At 35.1% G+C, this 19,360-nt stretch overlaps 1 protein-coding gene across 4 annotated transcripts; it reads right to left on the bottom strand.

Annotated features, from left to right (window-relative positions):
- Window positions 1-465: 465 nt before the first annotated feature.
- On the bottom strand, window positions 466-15,445 carry LOC104610905 (binding / calmodulin binding protein). 4 transcript variants are annotated; one of them, XM_010277751.3, is made up of 20 exons: window positions 14,553-15,445; window positions 12,949-13,417; window positions 12,764-12,849; window positions 12,447-12,560; window positions 12,145-12,333; window positions 11,498-11,563; window positions 11,212-11,295; window positions 10,566-10,685; window positions 10,359-10,475; window positions 10,174-10,281; window positions 9,949-10,084; window positions 9,005-9,142; window positions 6,221-6,397; window positions 5,539-6,119; window positions 4,161-4,335; window positions 3,761-4,002; window positions 1,822-2,011; window positions 1,121-1,346; window positions 875-1,030; window positions 466-762 (listed from the first exon to the last, which is right to left on the bottom strand). In XM_010277751.3, exons 1-20 carry the CDS (start codon window positions 15,387-15,389, stop codon window positions 675-677), a joined length of 4,299 nt encoding a protein of 1,432 aa, XP_010276053.1. In that variant the 5' UTR covers window positions 15,390-15,445; the 3' UTR covers window positions 466-674. The 4 variants fall into 4 exon arrangements, with proteins under 4 accessions (XP_010276053.1, XP_010276055.1, XP_010276059.1 ...); XM_010277753.3 differs by having other exon boundaries at window positions 11,212-11,268; XM_010277757.3 differs by lacking the exon at window positions 6,221-6,397.
- Between the last annotated feature and the right edge of the window lie 3,915 nt (window positions 15,446-19,360).

The following is a 19,360-nucleotide window of genomic DNA, read 5'->3' as shown; positions in this document are numbered from 1 at the left end:
AACCTTAATTTCATCACCACTAATCTGTCCCTTGCATATTGGAGCCCATCTCTTAGTAAAACCACTTTCTTCTTACTACAAATCAAAAAGATGAGACCACTGTTAAAAGTACATCTGTATATTTCCTGGTTTGATAAGAGGAAGCTCCTACTGGTAGGCTTTATGCCTTTATCTAACGAACTTCCAAACACCAAAACCAAAAAAGCCAACAAGAGTATTGGCCCAACTAATCATTTCTTCAGCTCTTCATTGTTGACATTGGAAATAAGATCACTCTTTTAAGTGTTTAAAACTGCATTTGGATCTTGACAGGAAATGGTTTCAATCATCAATTTTTGAACTTTGACCCATACGACTTTTAGACATGACACATTTAAGTGAGTTGTTCCTATCCTCTGCATGTTGTCCACCTTTTGCCATATGTTTGAAGATTGGGCAATTTAATACCCAAATCTGGATCTCCCCTTGGTAGGAAAAAAAAAAATCCTTAGATTGCATACATATTTAGGATATGTTTCAGTCAATAAAATACAGAAGCATAGATTTCAAAGTCTAGTATTAAGGTTTCCTGTCTTTTCATCGTAAAAATCATACAAAAGAAATTCTCAGGCAGAAACAAAAATTAGAACATACAAAATTTATACAACATATTCCAATACAACAGCTAAGCTTTCTTAACCATTTATAGTCAATCTCAAGAGCTCAACAGCTTCTTTCAATCTTCTTTCTGTGCCGTCCTTCACAGGCAGAAGGCGGGCATTCCTACATAAAGGCAGGGAAGACTGTCAGAAAAAGAAAAATATTAGTGACAAGAATTCAATTTTGATGATAACCAGGCTTGTCCTGTGCAGAACAAAATCCTCCATAATCTCACCTCTTCTCATTGCTTGTCTTGCGTTTGAGGTCCTCAACAAGTGTATGCAACCTCTTTAAGAGATAAGGGAATTGGTGTACCATTTCAAAACCTTTCTGCCTTGAACACAACTTCTTCAAGAGCTCAGAGGCAATGAAATATCCTTCCTCTTTGTTCCTTTAACATTCAACCAAGACAAAGGAAAAAAGCTAATGAGTAAAAGAAGCATATAGCACATAATCAACTTTTATTTATGAATTAACTAACCTAAACAACTCCCAGAATATTGTTTCTATGGATCCATGCGTATCTAGCAGTGCTTCTGCTAAATGTGGATATCGGGCAAGATTTCTTAGAGTAGAGAGTGCATGTTTCAGAACTTCCTGATCAGGAATACTACGGCTGGTTGAGCGGATCAATTTCAATAGTGTCTCAATTGCCCCTGCAGACACGAGCATCTCACAGCACTTCTGAGAATGCCTGGTAGCCATATCTGCATGAAAATAATTAACAGGATAAGACCGTTTATGTTATGCATTGATGCAGCAACTAGCTGGACATGTAGTTTCAGCTAACAGATTCATCACTAAATGATCCTCCTCAATTTGCACACTAAGATAAACCTTCCCATAGTACTAACTAGTGCACAATTTGTAACATCATAACATGGTTTACAAAAGCATTTAGGGTTGAAAATGTTTGAACTGAGAAATTACTTATTTCAGCAACTTAGAAATCAGTGACAACTGCAATGTATTCCAAAAAAGATACCAAGCCATTGAAGGGTTAGTAATATCACTATTCACAAACTGGAAAAAACCACATAACTTTATCCACTCAAGAAGATTAAAATGTTACTAAGAAAAACCCAGGTGCACTGATCTAGTACCAACTCAGTGGCAAGAATAGAAACATCTGCAGCAATCACCCATCCAGAAATTATCTCAAGACCAAGAAAGAGATCTTACCCAAAGTTGCACAAGTGTGAAGTATGCTACTGACACTTCGTATGCTAAGTAGTTCTGAAAGTGCGGCTACAAGCCGATTTATAAGGCGCATGTTATCATCAACATTTGCAGCAGATTTTTGCACCCTGATACGCAAATCCAATAATTTCCCCTTTGACTCTTTTCGTGCAATGTAACCTTTCCAATATGACTGTCAAATAAATAAAACAAAAATTAAAATGACGAGCAAAACAATTAAAAGAAATTGGCAATAACAATTTGGATTTAGCAGAAAACCAAACAATGCTTTTCCCTTTGCCAAATTTTAACAAGTTAAAATCAGTTTAACAAGGCAAGCACATAGATTAAGCTCCTTGAGGACAGGAGCATATGATAATGAACAATCTCAAAGAGAAAGCTAATATTCAGAGTAGATCCATTAGTACAAAAAGAAATTGGGACAACCCTACAATCAATAGACTTGACAGTACATGCAGCAGCAGGCTTGAGAACAAGCAGGTCTCAAGAAAAGACTGCATATTCTATGAATTGGAAATCATGGTGAGAACAGTCACTCAGTCTTAGGAATGAAAACAGAATAAGTACTCCACAAAAATCCAATGAAAGCATGCTGGGGTGTGAAAAGTGAGAAGCTTCTAAAACAAGGAGCATATCCAAGTGTTTGTGTGTGTGTGTGCATGCACACATGTGGTTGGGTGGGTGGGGGAAGGCCAGGGGATGTATGCATCAGTATGAATGATGAAGGTGATATGTACTTCAGTCACTTAGTAATGTGCAAGTGTATGCCAGACAGAAAGTATGAACAAGTGAATTAAGTACTATATGAATATTTTTTCGTATGTGCACATTAGAGTCTGTGTGAGTTGTTGCACAAGTGAATTGGGCAGAGGCTTTTAAGTTTAGCTACACTGAGAAGGTTCAAGGTAGGGTGTGTACCAGGAGTGTAAATAGAGTGAAACCAAGGTGAATGAGATCATATCTGAATTCAAATTCAAATGATTAATTTAAATTTCTTAATCTGAATCAGATCTAATTATTTTTTATATTAAACCCTTTATAAAATAAAGAAATAACCTGTAGTATAATTTTATTAGAGAGAAATAAAGGGTGTTTAGGTCATCTCATATGTATATATTAATGGTGTAATCAGTTTGGATGTTTATTGGATCAAATCAGGCCATATCTGAATTCAATCCAATAAACTAAATGGTATAAAAGACAAAAAAAAAAGTAAATGTATTTCATATCTAAATTCAACCAATCACTATATATGAATTATCTGAATTCAATTCGATATTGTCAAATCTTGAATATGAAATTGGATTTTTGAATACTATTTAGTATTACACCCCTAGTGTGTACCATATAGGTAGGCATTTTAGTATCATTGAAGAGAAAAGGCACTGCATAAATCCCACATAGATAGGGAGAGGAAGACTAATACACTTACACTCCCATATCAAAAATTTCTTCTTTGTACTGAAAGTGAAGCAGTAAAAAGGTTGGAAATGGGATACTATTTGCTTTCCCAAGATACTACATCAAAATCCATTTTTTTGTGGAAATAGAAATGTTCTAGCCTCTAATGTAATGAACCATGGTTTTAAAGTTTGCAAAAACCCCCCACTTCTGGTCACCAAAATGTTCCGCTATTCTGCTCACCAAAATGCAAAATCGGCAACCAAGTTGAGAAATCCCATACTTTAGCTACACCAGGAAAAATACCCTAGATTCTTTAACATATTTTTCTGGTATTAAGCCATCAAACCAGGACATACATTGTTTTTCTAGATGTATATCATCCATGTATGGGGCAAAGATTCTTTAATTGGAAGTAAAAGAAAACAGTTTTGATAAGAAAATCAAAATGTAGTTGTGGAATGAAAACACAGAGTAAAGCACCACTGAGAAAGAATAGCAATGGTTAGATGTACTGTACTTGAATGACAACAATGCGATGTCTCTCCCTATTTGCTTTTTGTTTAGCAATCCACCTACGAATGTGAGACTGAATTATGATTGCAGATCTTGTTCTGGATTTGAGCAACAAAACTCTCTTCCACCATCTTTGCAGCTTCAGAACTGAATGTAACAAAATTTTTGATTCAAGGCTCTCGAAGCAATCTGTTGAGATCTGTTTCTTGCAACCCTTGTTTATGGTAGAGTGAAGACAAGAAGCAGCTGAAGTAATACAATAAAGGAAATATTAAGTTCTGAAGTCAATTTAATATCTTAAACCACAAGTTGAAAACAATTACTGCAAGGAATTATGACCATAAAATGCATACAGAAGCAAATTAGTTAATAAACCAGTAAGGAAAAGAAAGTCCAATACGAACTTGATATACTTTGAGCAACTTGCCCCCTGACAAATCGTTGAATTTGAATAGCTGCACTTTTGTAATGTTGAAATGTCTTCCAGCATTTTTGGCATCGAAGAGCACTCTGGATCTTTATTGTTGCATCTCTTTGACATAAAAATTTTCTCCTCATCAAATAACATCGCCAATGGCTCTGGATTTATTGCAAAAAACAATGTTTTATGAACCATAGATTATATTAGCATCATCCTCAATGAAACAAGCCTAGGTATGTTACATACTGTTAGCATTGTCACTTGATTGGATCGTGATTATGATCTAATCCAATTAAGCTGAACACAGATCCTAAGTTATAGATCCATCATATGCATAAGAACACGTATATAAAACAAACATTTTAACATTTAGGTTAGATTTTGTTGAAGGCGTGTAATGTTACCTTATTTAGAGATGGCAATGGGGCAGGTTCGAGGAGGGTTTTGTAAATTCTAGACCCTACCACCTCCTTAAACCTCCCAACTCATACCTTCCCCAAAACCCGTAGCAGGTTGGATTTTAAGAATCCAAACCCTCACCAGCCCCCACACATTAAAATGCAAAACCCTCCCCACCCCTACCTTCCCCGCATTCAAAGGAAGGGTGGGTTGGATTTAGACCCACATCTAATTTCCTATTATTTCTTGTTATATATAAGCAATAAATAAGTAAAATAACATAAACAAACAACAAATTTCCAATTTATTTGATTAAGACATGTAAAAAAAACATGAGCTATCGACTATCCTTGCATAAAATTCAAACTATTATTAAATTTAGCACCTAATACATAAAGTTCATATGTTTTCCAATAATATGCAGATTGGGGAGGGTTGGATTTAGCCTAATACCGTACCCTACCCATATCCATGCGGGTTGTAGAATCCCAAAACCTGTCCCCACCCCAAAATCCCTTCAAGCAAAAAAAATCTGCTCCTTCAGGGCAGGTAGGGGCAGGGACCCACCGGGTAGAGTAGAAATTGCCATCCCTAACCTTATTAAGGTAATGAGAGAAAAAGATTCAAAGGCTGAGTCGCACGATGTAAAAAGAGAATTATGAGCATCTTACTCTAAAAGAACTTCAAACCTTCAAATACCAACTAAGCTAAGATTTTGGAATCCAAGAGTAGGATCCAAATAATGATACAACATCTTAAGAATAGCATATTAGGATTTCAAGATGGATGAATTGGATTGCTAGGCAAAACAGAAGCAAGTCGATCATACCATCAAATAAACTGCTTAAAATTTATCTGAAGGCAAGTCTAATTAAACAAAATAAAAATGTGCATGACTTCAAAAATCAGGTGAAAATAACAAATGACATGAGAGAAATTCTAGAGAGAGAAGAAAAACTTACTTGGAGCACAACAATGTAATGATATTTTCTTCTAAATTCACTTCGCGCAATCCATCCACGAATGTATGACTGAATTATGGTTGCTGACCTAGTTTCCAGTCTATACTGTTGAAAATATCTTTGATGTTTTAGACAGCGAATAAGGTTCTGAATCTTTATTATTGCTTCTCTCTTGTACAGAAACTCTTTTCTCATCAGCCAACCACAATAGTGACTCTGTATCACGGTTGCAGCAGAGCACTGCTTGGAGAGAGAATTCTGGAAAGAAAATTTTCTCCACGCAAGCTGAATTGTAATAGCTGCCTTCATTTGAAGATTTTTGGCATGCAAAAGTTCAATTTTACGAAACTCAGCAACCCTGACATGATATTTAGACCTTGCTATGCACCCACGAATACATGACTGGATAACACTTGCAGCTCTGACCAGATCAAGCAAAGATTTACTCTGACGTCTTCGAATGATCCAAGCCCTTGCAGCCTGCTGAATAAGCAGAACAGACTTCTTTAACTTGATAAAGCTGAGCCTGTCGACCATGAACCTAGAGTATCTTACAAAAATATCCAGATGTTTCTGGCTCCCTGTGCAATTAATCCAAATGTATCAGGGAATGTAAGTATGAGTTTTGATTAAGATGTCAAATAATATAAACAGATTATGGCAAAAGTGCAACAAATATTACCAACAGATAGTTGGTCGACCATAACGTTATTGAAATTGATAAATACTCCTCTTCGTTTAACCATTAACCAAGACCGAATAACAGTTTGTAAAAAGGAAATTGCAGCTTTCATCTTCAAAAACTTGTGTCGTACAATCAATCCTCTGAAGTTAGATTGTATAATTTTTGCAGCCCTTTCTGGAACCATCAACAGTTCAGTTAAACAGGATAAAATGGCAGATATAAGTTCAAGACGTGATTGTAGAACAAAGAGTGGCAACAATGCTCCTTATTTCTATGAAGAATTGCAAGCTCCATATGTAAGAAATTTACATTGAAAAAGGTCTGTGAAAAGAGGAAAGGACAGGCTCAGATCTGCTACCCACATCTCTACCCACAAGATATTACAGCTGTGCATTGGGAATATCTCCTTTGCCATTCATGGGAGATGTTGTTAGACAGTGTATGCCCTTAGCTCCAATCAGAATGATGTACATTATGACATTTAATGTAAATGAACAAAGTACATATTTGATTCATGTTATTATGGTGTATTTCTTTGTAATACCCTTAAACTGGACACATATGCGACTCGTGTTAGTTTAAAATCTTCACAGTCGTTGGATAGATCTGGAGAGATTTATCTTGCCAAGGCTGACACTGATGTGCCGCCAAGTTGGTTGGGGTGGCTTGTCTCAGCTGCCAAGGTGAGACTTGAGGTACATGCAATGTGGGTTTTCTTGAAACCGTGAACCGGACCAAAATTCCAGTATTGCCCTAGACCTTGGAGATAGATGAGCAAAACTGGAATGTTACACCTGACCCCTAGACTCGATTATGATACTGCACTAAGTGTTGGATTGGGCTGTCTTTGATATGCCAATCAGTGAGATCCTTAGAGGGGGTCAAAACCTGGGTATGTTGAGACAGTCCGAGAATTCATCTGAGTGAGTGATCATAGTGACAAGATCAACCCCTTTGTCGGACAAAGTGAATGATCGGGGATGCACTCTCTCTGATGGAAACCTAAACTGCCGGCAATTGATTTCAACCGTTGAAATTTGTTTTGCAAAATATATTTATATAGAGATATACATATATATTATGATTTCAAAATGTTTGCAAAAGGTTTTAATTCCCGGGATCCATGTAAGTAGAAAGTGCAGCATTGTACCTTGCAGCCGAGGGAGAGGTCCTCTCTTGTCGGGTAGTGTTTGATCACTATGGGCTGAAAGGTTAAGTATAAGACCATTAAGGGTAATACCTGATGGGCTAATCTTGCATCTGCCCACAATCCTTGGGTTTTTATAAGGTGGCTTAACCCAAGGACCATTTAGTGTAAATGTTGGGCCCATTAAGAGCTTATGGTGATGGACTCAGGAGTTCACTGTTTCGTACAGTGATTTCGACCAAGCCTTGTAACAAAGGTTGGGTTGAACCCATGTGGCTGATGTGTAGATCAATGTTTGGGTCCCACACCATACAAGGATATCCAACTGGGCAGCAGTTTGGAAGGTAAGTGAGCAGATGGACTTAATGGGCCTAAAGCACAATTCGAACTGGCTTAATGAGATTAATTAAAAAGGGGCGGTTCTGGAGTTTAGATCAGCAATTAGGATAAGGGATTATCCCTATCCACTCAAAGAGTAGAAAGATCCAAATAAAGATTTGGATCAGGAAACTCCTAATTTGATTAGAAAGGTTGATCTTTATCTGCAGATAAGATAAGAGATTATCCTTATCTCTTAAAGAGAGTCCAGATCCAAATACAAGATTTGAATTAGGAAACTCCTAATGGGATTAGGAGATGCCCTCTTTAAAGGCTATAAATAGAGGAGCAGGGCGAACCTCCAAAACACAATTCTCAGTTCAGAGGTTACAAAGAGAGAAGAATCTACAGTTCGACTGCTCCTGTCTTCTGCTCTTTACTGCTCTTGCCGCCATACCAGTTCGATCTCCACCTGTGGGAGCGATCAAGAAGGGTTCTTGATATTACCTTTGGGCAGAAAAGGTAATTTGAAGTCGTGCTCACTAACCCTCCATCAGATTCTTGCTGAAGAATTCAGTTCTTGTTAAAGAACCATCCTACTAATTCTGCTTCATCTTGCACCGTGTCATCTTCGGTGGAAGCAGTCTTTGGATTTTTCCTTGGGCGTGAACACCTTCATTGGAGGTTATTACTACTTCGTATCAGGTATATCTCTCCACTCCCTTTTGGTTTCAGATCTAGTCTGGTTTGGATTCAAGATTGATCCTTGAAAATGCAATTTTCTAAAATAAGGAATGTGATTCCCACATGGGAGAAAGAAACTTTTTAAATTTCGCCCAACCTTCCTGTAGGGTTCGGCCATCCATATGATGGATCTCTCATCCCTTCAGATGTTCCCAACACATAGCGGTGATGTTCTATAGGTGATGATGTGGGAACAGTTTGTGGGTAGCAAATCCGGAGTGGGAAATGACAGAAAAAAACTGGATTTCCCTGATCAAGACAATTCATCTCAACCAAATAAATACCAAATGCAACAAATACACCTTGATATTGGTTTTGGTGAATTGGGTAGAAGTTGGCATATCACAAATTACAACTTGAAGAAACATTTCAGCAAATTCTTGTGCAAATAAATAGAAATTCAGTTGTGTGAAGAAAAAAAAAGGAAATAAGAGAAACAAAGATTAGCAGACAGGGTCAGCTGCAGTACAATGCTCGGTTAGGCCAATTTGTGGATTACTTGTATGAGTCATCGATATGGGAAGAAAATTTTCCGACATTATATTTGTGTACCAAAAGTTCATAGGAGGTACCTCTTTGAAAGTCAATGCTATATTTGTTTGCTACATGGCATTGTACAACACAAGCAGGTGGTTTAAGTTCACAATTGTGGTTTCTCTTAGCCATATCTCTCCACCAAGCTTGAATGACTTTAAACTTTCTCACAGCATCTGTATGTATACAAAAAAAAAAAATTCATTGGTAAAGGTCACTCACAGACTTTTTAGTGCAAGAAATCAGAAAATACCAGCATTAAGATTTTTACCCATGCAAATAAAATAACCCAGTAAGAATACCATTGAAAATCATGTATACAGTACAAGCCAAGTCCCACATCACCAGTGATTTTCTACATTAGCAAAAGGTATTTACTCTTTAATACAGTAAACAATAGCACTCTAGCATGAATATAATAACATGGCGGTTACAAAATCAAGTTAAAAAAGTTTTCCATGGCTACTGCATCTAATAAAATTCATGGTTGTATTTGAAAACAAGAATATATCAACTCAGTATGTTAAACCATGTGATGTTGCTGGTCTTCTGAGCTCCAACATGGTATGGTACTATGGTTAAAATGAAAATACAGATTTTTATGTTGAATAATGAAGTTTTTAACTCCAACATGGAACCCATTTTGAAGTGCAATATAGCTACTGTTAATTTTTTTTTCTTTTCAATGGATCTAGGAATCTTATTGTTCTTTTACAATATTTTGATGCAAGAATTGAATGTACTTATATAAAGAAGAAAACAAGATATTGGTATGAAACTATGAATCCTAAAACCTACTATGATAAAGATGAAGGGTCAAGAGAATAATAAACCCAAACAACTATACAAAATAAAAGACCATTCCATGTAGGATAAAGTCCATGCTTAAATATCATTCAAGAGCAAGAAAAAGACCTAGGCTCTTAGCTAAATGATACACATACACTAATGCAAACCTCCTAGAAAATAAACAATGTGAAACCTTCATTATTGTAGTCATCCGGTCCATTGTCTTTCACTTGTCTTTCTGAATTTGGGTAGCACTTCACCAGGTTTGGTTGTCTTCTGTCTGGACTTTGACAATTACATCCCAGAAGTTTGTGAATATTGCGTTGATCCTAAACAAGAGATAGAGGCCATCAATGAGAATTCTAAAGAATGGACAAACAATCCCAAATAATTACTTTCAACATACTTCAAACATTACCATATTCTTTCTGCCAATCAGTTGTGATGAGAGGAAAACCAACAAAATTATCACACTTCGTTCATTACATGGGCCATTATTTTCAAGTATGTCACTTATTTGCAACACCTGTAAACCAAAAAGTAGAACATGAAATATGGTTCTGCAGTAAGAATTTGACTATGCAATTAGGTATGAGCACTTACTTCAGGAAAGTTTCCCACCATTGTTGTGAGCTTCTGAGATAAAATAAAATTATGTATGACATCTGTATTATCTGTTGTCAGAAAAACTGATCTTTTGCTACTGGTATCTTGAGTCTCCTAGAAATAAATGGTGTATGGAAATTTAGAATGAAAAACAAAAGACCTTATAGATGTTGGAAAAACAGGAATGAAAATGGTTAAGTTCACCTTATAAGAACAACAATGAAGTTCCTTGCTGAAGTAATAATCAATCAAACACCACATTGCTTTACCATCAACTAAAGATGAAAAATTGTCGACCTTGATGCTATACATTTGACAGATTGCCTGCAGTTGGTTCCATTCAAACAAAATGAACTTATAAATTAGTAACATGTAGACAAACATCTCCCAAAGCTATTCCTTAACCAGAAAAGAAGACAAAAAACAAAGCAAAGCTTTTACATAGCTCACATTTTACACTGACTGTCTAAACCAACTAAAACGCGAGCAGTTTTATTCTCAGTTAGGGGGTGGGGTTTACCAGTCTTTCACTTCTAAAAGTAGACCATAAAACAGTCAATCTAAAGAATTGTGAGAAAACCAAATGCTGTATGGTATTTTTAGCAAGACATTGTAACATCTGCCTCTTAGTGGGATATAAGCCAAAAATGTTGTATGACAGAGTGTTAGGCAGTTGCAAAGAAACATGTCTAAAAAATTACTGAAGTAGAATTACAAAATTGTGAATGCATGGCAAAGAATGTGTTTTAGATTGCATAAACCAGAACCCCTTTGAGATTGCATAAACAAACACTTTTCACAAAACAGACCAAACAATGTGTTTACATAACTACTTATGGATAAGCAATACCTGGATCCACTCCAGAAGCATTTCCATAAGAGTAGATGTCTTATAATTTGACTGGTCCTGAAGAACCGAAAAAGAGTACTGTAACTGCATGTTTGTTAAAAATGTAGAAAATATGAAAGAAAGCAATAAATCAAAAGGTTAAATTGAATAAAATATTGATAAGTGAGAGTGTGTTGCCTAGCTTGCATTAGGATAGGGTAATAATTTTAGATGGGCATGTCACATCCCAATTGTGAACATTTAAACAGTTGGGAAAAAAAGTACAGTGCATAGAAAAAGTACATACCATGTTAGCCTCTTTAACTTTGGATATTTCCTCAATTAACTGTTTTTTGTTGATTAGCAATGGTAACTGCAGAATTAGATGATGATAGTCAGTCTGGGACATTATAATAATTACATTTAACAAGTACAGCAGCATATCATCTAAGCTATATACAAAAACCAAGTTGTGATTTTTTTTCAACAAAACAAGTATAGCAACTAGTTTATTCATGGTAGAATGTCTTATGGAAAGACAAATAGAAAAATAAAACATCAATTTGCATCTACCTAAAGAAAACAGTAGCCATGTAGTTCCCAGATCAATAAATTCGGTTATTTGTAGAAGAAAAAATAAAATAAACAAAATAAACATCTTTAGAACACAAAAGAAATGCCATCAGTGACACCAGCGTAACTGATAAACTAACTTCAAGCATTCAATTTGTTTATTCCACTAAGAACAAAAGACACAAGTGATCTACCAACAAAAGAATAGTGGGTGGAAATTCCTGGATCCAACACAACCCATTAACACTGCTAGGAAGAAACAACCTTAATGAACAGAACACTACAGATAGCTTACTAACATCAAATATGTCAATGATGAAAGTAAAGAATGATTCACATTCAAAATTCCAAAGATTCAAGGAAACAAGAGAAGAAGCAGACCTGTAAGTGAATAAAGATGTTCCAGAGCATGGACAATATAAGCTCCTTGTCTCCATTAGCAATATCTTCTGCTAAAATCATCACTCCATCTTCATCACTTAATGGCACAGCAGCCTGCTTGAGATATTGCATAGCTATGCTGCAGTTCACTACATTCTTCTTACGAGTATCTGAAGGAACTGTCATTTTCTGGCCATATAATAGTCAAATATTTAAATTATCAAACCGCAAAGCAATCAACTAGTTTCCCCCTAAAATCGAATTGGCAAGGAACATAAAAAATAAACAGAAAATAGAACAACCGTGAGAATGGAAGCATCAGATTGCAAGAGCTGAATGGCTCTACAGAGTCGCACCCCATCCTGGAGATCGTCAAATAACTCTTTCACTCTGAAATCGTATTCAACAAGCGGATACTGCAGCACAAGTTTGTTTGATCAACCAATCATTTAAAATATACTATGTAATTATAACAGTGTATAGGAAATCAGCTCCATGCCTATTCATTTTTCAGAAAACAAATAAGGGACACAAGCACCGACTTAAAGATTGAAACCTGTTTGGCTTCCCCAAACCAACATACAAGAAAGCATAGAACATAACATATTGGACCACTTACCTGTTCATAAGATACTTTGTAGCCAATAATCACAAGATGTGCAAGAAGATTACCTTCTCCATGCATTACCTCCGAAGATAAGAAATCTATAAATCAAATTAGGAACAGAAAAGACAATCAAGACCCCCAACTGGGTGCATAATAATAGGATACTAAATACAAAAAGGAAACATCAGTTATATTACCTTGTATAACTTGCCGGGTTGATTTAATATTGGATTGAGAAACAAACAATGGAGGAGAACCCCCATCAATTCCATCAATACCATACTTAATTGGAAGACTGCTTTGAGATTTAGCTCTATCAAGTATAAGAACAAGCAACAGAAACCTCTTTAGTATAACATTCCCCAGAGCCTCAAAATATCCTGGTCTATATAGACCCTCAACCAACTTGTTATAAGCATAAGTTTTTGCCAGACCCGCATGTGAAAAGAACTGCTTCTCAACCACCATTTTTAAGAACATTACTTCTTGATCAGAATTGAAATCTCCAGTGGACAACAAGGAGTCACCACCAAAAACAATATATAATCCAATTTGAAGCCATGCTGGATTATAACACATAAGCACCTTTATAGCTCTTTCCTTCATCCCTACATCAGTTACTATAGGGCAATGTGTCTTCATCTTCAACCTTCCTTCATCTATATTCTGGGAAAAAACAGAGTTGTGTTATATGCATGAAGATATAAAAAAAGAAATCAAGAACACACAATAATGATTTGGTCTTGATTAAAAAAATGTGAAAGTGAACCTTGAAGTATACCATTAAGGCCTCATTTGTTTTTCGATTCGATCCGGGCAAGTGTTTCCTGGGAAATATTTACCCAGATAAGTGTAATTATCAGTGTTCTTTTATTTGCCAGGTAAAATTATATAATGACTAAATGACCATTTTTGAAGGGACAATGCGTAAACAATTTCCTGTGTGGACAAGAAAGTTATTTACCCAAGTATTAGAAGGGTATTACTTATCCAAGTAAATGAGCTGCTCGGGAATTGTTCTTTTCCGTGGGACCCACTAATACTAAAACATGAATATGGGCTTGTGGGACCCACCAACTTACTCGCCCCCATTTACCGGAAAATGAGTTTCCCCTAGATAGTTTGTGGACCGGAAGTGAGTATTTCAATGTACTACAAGATATTGAATGTTGTTCCATGCTTTGGATTGTAGATGCAATTTAATATAGATATTTACTTTTTCTCCTTGAAGCTTATAGATGTTTGTCAGTTCTATTACTGGGGTGGGGTGGCTCAAGGTGGCTGAGACTGAGAAAGAAAATGAAAACTAAAAAAAAAAACGAGCTTATCTAGATGATCTCCTCTGCGTTGTGAAAACTACAAGTGTTATTACTCGCTATAACCAAGCAAGAGCTATCATAGTGTTGTTTCTTGTCATATTTAAATCAGACTGTTGTGTTGAAATGTTCGTTGGGGAAAAATAACAGTCTTTAATTGGGTTTCAAAATAAGAAAGCAAAGAAATCATATATACTTATATAGAACAAAGTCTCCTGCCTTCTGTGAAAGCTATATTATTATTACTTAACATAGCTTGATAAAAGGTCTCAAAATGTTGTTCCTTGTTATGCTTAAATTGATCTGTAAAGAGCCATTAGGAAAAGAATATCGGCAGTCCTCAAGTTGGCATTTCAAGTCAAGACCTCTGTCCAGCTAAAAAAGTCATTCATCAAACCAACTCAGTTAAAACCTGGATCCTCTCTTTCATAACAAATCAAATCTAAGACTAAGACTAGAAGAAAGAGATAAATATGAAGACGAACCTTTAGTACTTGACTCATCACGGAGAGGACCTCATTGCAGCTACCTGAATTCAAATATGCCCCCATCCGTTGCCTCAAATCTTCGAAGCTGCAAATTTCCTGCAATGATGCCGCCAGTGATGAAAATACCGACGAAGACAACAATGGCTCGGCATCAACAACATCCCTAGCTTTCCACTGTGAATCCCTCTGGCGCTTTGGGCTCCTCCAGGACCTCTCAATCCCAACTCCAACTCCGGGCCAGCTGTCCCTCTTCCCATTTGGCAAAACCGTCCCTGGATCTTTCAAATGATCTGCACCCGTCAGGCTGGAAAGTTCACACCCACAAGACCTAGGGTTCTCAAATAGGAAATTGAGCCAAGCGGAAAGTGATTTGGCTAGGGACCTCAGGGATTTTTCTTTCCGAATCTGGACTTTTCGGGCAGACTGAGACTGCTCGAGCTCGAATGCTTTAAGCTTGCGAGCGGCTTTCGATCGGGATGATGGAGCAAGAGAAGGCCGGCGACGGAATGCAGAGTATGAAGACGAAGATGGAGTTTGTTTGGAGGCAGTAAAATAATTGGGAAACGGTAACTGAAATTTCGAGTTATGGGAGGAATATTTTGGAGTTTTGAAGTTTGAGATATCTCTAAGAAACGCATTAGGGTTTGGTGATAGTGAAGGAGAATGTTGCTCTCCTTCCATTCTCTCTCTCTCTCTGAGTCTGTGTCTGTGTCTGTGTTCGTGTTTTGGAACCGAAACAGAAATGGATGCGAGTTTTGAATTTGAAGGGAGGGAATGTGGCGGGACCGTGAAAAAGACTAACGGGTCGGAGTCCGAATTGGTCCCAACAGCCATGCATCCGGAACATGGAAAATGGAGATATTTCGAATGCACAACTGCAATGGTTGTTGGGACCTGATCCGAATGTGTTATTGCCTTAGAGCGCAATCTTAAAAGTTGGAACGAATTGGAATCTTCTGCCAACAAAATATATTCCAATCCTCTACCAACCTTGATCTAACACCGCACATCTCACCATGAGAATGAGGCCCACCCATGTATGATGGTAGAGGGTTGCAATATCTTTCGTTGGCAGCCTGGCAGGTGATCTAGACTCAATTGGAACTTGAAACTATTCTAGAGAATTTACTTAATTAACCTTTGAAAGTTTGTCACAAAGTAAAGTGCCATCCGTTTATTTAAATTCGGTCCACTCCAGCCAACTTATTTAGGTGTTGTTTGATTTTACTTGTAATAAGTACTTTTTTTTATAAATACTTAATTTAAGTGTTGGGACCACACATTAAATGGAAAATAAGCACTTGTGGGTATTTGATAAAAAAGTAAAGAAAAAGTACTTATTTGAGAAAGTAGTGCTTATTGAAAAAGTAACTTGAGAGTTTTATGTTGCTTATTTTGCATAATTGGAATAATGGATGATGGAATTTTGTGTTTAATTATCTTGTGTTAAAGATTTTTTGGAATTTTGTATTAATTATTTTATCGAATTTTTAGTTCGGTTGTGTTAATTATTTTATTTTGCATAATCAGAATAATGGGTGCATGTTGGAATTTTGTATTTAATTATCTTGCATTAAATATTTAATGGAATTTTGTGTTAAATATTTTATGGAATTTCGTGTTAATTACTTTATGAAATTTTAGTTCGGTTGTGTTAATTATCTTATGTTGATCGTTTTGCATAATCTGAATAATGGGTTATGGAATTTTGTGTTTAATTATTTTATGTTAAATATGTTATGGAATTTTGTGTTAATTATTTTATGGAATTTTTAGTTCGGTTGTGCTAACCATCTTGTGCTAAATATTATTGCAAAATTGTGTTAAACATTTTATGGAATTTTGTGTTAATTCTTTGGTGATGTTTTTCCAAATTTCTTTTTTTACCTTAACCCGATAGTTGATTATTTTATTAATTTTTTGTGATACTATATTTTTTTAATTTTTATTGCACATTGTATATGTTGAAATATGAATAAAAATTATGCTGAAATATATGAATAATAATATGCTGAAATATGTTTTCATGATTTTATATATGAATATTAATATGCTATAATATTTGAATCATAATATGTTGAAATATGAATAAAAATTATGCTGATATATGTGAATAAACATTATGCTGAAATATTTGAATAATAATGTGCTGAAATATTTGAATAATAATATGTTTAAATATTTGAATAATAATATGCTGAAATATGTTTCCTTGATTTTTTTTATATAAATAATAGTATGCTGAAATATGTGAATCATAATATGTTGAAATATGAATAAAAATTGTGCTGAAATATGTGATTAAATTTTGGTGTTTCTTGATTACTATTTGTATTTTGTTACTATTACTATTACTATTACTATTATTATTATTATTATTATTATTATTATTATTATTGTTGTTGTTGTTAATTTTGTTGTTGTTGTTATCATTATTTTTTTTCTATTAGGGTCCACATGGTACTCAAAGTATGGGCCCACATGAGCTCTCATGTCTCACAACATAGTGATGTGGCAAGTTTCCTTGAAATGTATAATATAATATATGAAAAGCATTATTTATATATGTGAATAAAATGGGACTAAAATTGTCATTTATGCTAAAAATAAGCACTTGTGAATAAAGTAGCCCACCAAACATCTCCACTCCAATAAGTGCTTAAAAAACTTAATAAGTGATTTGGCAAATGAGTCACCAAACAACATTAAGTAATTGTTAAAATAAGTACTTAGATTAAGCACTTTTTTCAAACCACTTAAATACCTAATCACCAAACATAGCCTTAAAAGTGTTAAATAGTTAGTTCAAATATGGATCCACCCCGATGTTTTAAAACTAAACTATAAGAAAAACTACTTTGGCCACTGGTTTTCATGCAGTTTGGCTATCCAGCCCAAAGGGATCAACTCATGACGTTTTGAAAAGATAAAAAAAAAGCCCCCAAAAACTATGGTTCGAGCTCAACATGTCAACTGCCTAAGTAGGGTTGTAAATAAGTCGGATCAGCTCTGATCCGACTCTGAGCCCGATCTGATAAGAGGCGGATTCGGATATTCCTCTTGATCCTAATAAATCAGATCGGATTAGAAAATGGATCGAATTTGAATGCAGACTAATCTGATCCGCCATGACCCAATCTGATTCGTTAATTATGAAATATTATATATTATATTTTAATATATTATTATATTATATAAATAATATAATATATTATTTATATTACAACATCAAATTTTTTATCACAATTCTAATTGAATCGAATATTCGATAATATATTCGAATTCAAATTCAAATTCAAATCATGTTATTAAAAATCCTACAAATTCTTATCAAATTCAAATCAATTGGATTTTCTTAACAGATTAGATCGGATATACCCTTACTGAATCCGATCCAATCTATTGCAGCCTATGCCTAAGTCAATAAGATATTGACTAATTCAATGGTTTTTATTAAAATTAAAAAATAACAATTCATGACTGAAATGGAATCTTTGGTTGTTACACCCTATGCTGTTGAGAACATTCTTAGGAATGCCACATTCCCATGAGAGTGGGGTAAAATAGTAATTGCTCCCTTTTTTGACAAAAAAAGATAAATATGGGTGTGAATGGGTTAACTGTCTAGTCCAACAACACTCTCAACAGCATAGGTTGTTGGCCCCACCACCAAAGTTATACTGTTTTTTTTTTTTTTGCCAAACATTCCAATTAATCATGTCAATGACGATTGTAAAACTGTGATTTAAATATGTTAATGTAAAAGTTGTTTTAAAGTAAACATTATATACTCAAATTTAATTTTTATGACCTACATGTTAAAACAGAATGAAGGTAATTATTTGCTATATAGATATATGTGGAAGTATTAACTATATAGATATATGGGATTTAACTTTTATGCCTATGCAGAATCCATGGCAAATATCCATATAATACACTTAATGTACCTATAACTTATATTTTATTTGTGAGTTGGGTTGAATGTTATGCTTTTGTTAAAATAGTCATTTGTTCAAGTTTCACAAATTTTTAATATTCATAAGTTAATGATATATAATATCAAAGTCATTTTTTATTTATTTTTTAGTGATATATAATATTTTGATCATTTTTAGTTTAATTTAGTAATACTATTCAGCCTCTCATTTTTGTAATTCTATTTTGGATAGGGCAATTATTAACAATACAAATGAAATTTACATCTACCTTATATTTGATTAAACCCCATCCTCACACCCCTCACAACATTTGTAACCATGCATTGGAAACATCTCCCCATGAATAGAGATGTCCCAAATGCATGGCTATAAGTGTTTTGAAGATGGTGTGAGCACAAATTTTGTGAGGGCTGAATTTGGTCATCTACTTTTTATGTCAAAATATTATTTCATCTACTTTTTTATTTATATCACTAGGACACTAGCATGCAATTATTAAATTAAAGGGCAATGAAGTGGAGATCCTATGTAAATTCATAGATCATCATGGTTGAAATGGCTCCACTTTAGCCTCTATGAGTAACTTATCTAAAGAGCTTCAAAGCAATTGAACCAACTTAACTGAATCTTAACCTTAGCCTTACTAAACAAGCCCTGATTAAATGTCTTAGGGGAGTTGGGATCTCCTGCCAACAAAACACATTCCAACATCCTATACCAACATGATCTGACACCACACATCTCACTATAAAACTGGGGCCCAACATAAAAGTGGGACCCATCATGCATGAGATGTGTGGTGTGAGATAATATTGGTAGGGTGTTGGAATGTATTTTATTGGCAGGTGATTCGTACTCGTCTTA

Source organism: Nelumbo nucifera, chromosome 1, assembly GCF_055504915.1.
Source record: "Nelumbo nucifera cultivar China Antique chromosome 1, China Antique-T2T, whole genome shotgun sequence".
NCBI classification, from domain to species: Eukaryota; Viridiplantae; Streptophyta; class Magnoliopsida; order Proteales; family Nelumbonaceae; genus Nelumbo; species Nelumbo nucifera.
The sequence above is the reverse complement of the archived record's forward strand: the minus strand, read 5'-3'. Positions and strand labels throughout refer to the sequence as shown.

Bases quoted from the DNA above. Each gene is read 5' to 3' on its own strand.
- LOC104610905 (XM_010277751.3), bottom strand. From the start codon at position 15,389: ATGGCTGTTGGGACCAATTCGGACTCCGACCCGTTAGTCTTTTTCACG. The intron at 10,282-10,358 runs GTAAGTGCTCAT...TTTGGTTTACAG, and splicing joins TGGTGGGAAACTTTCCTGAA to GTGTTGCAAATAAGTGACAT. The intron at 6,398-9,004 runs GTACCTCCTATG...TGATGGTTCCAG, and splicing joins TAGCATTGACTTTCAAAGAG to AAAGGGCTGCAAAAATTATA.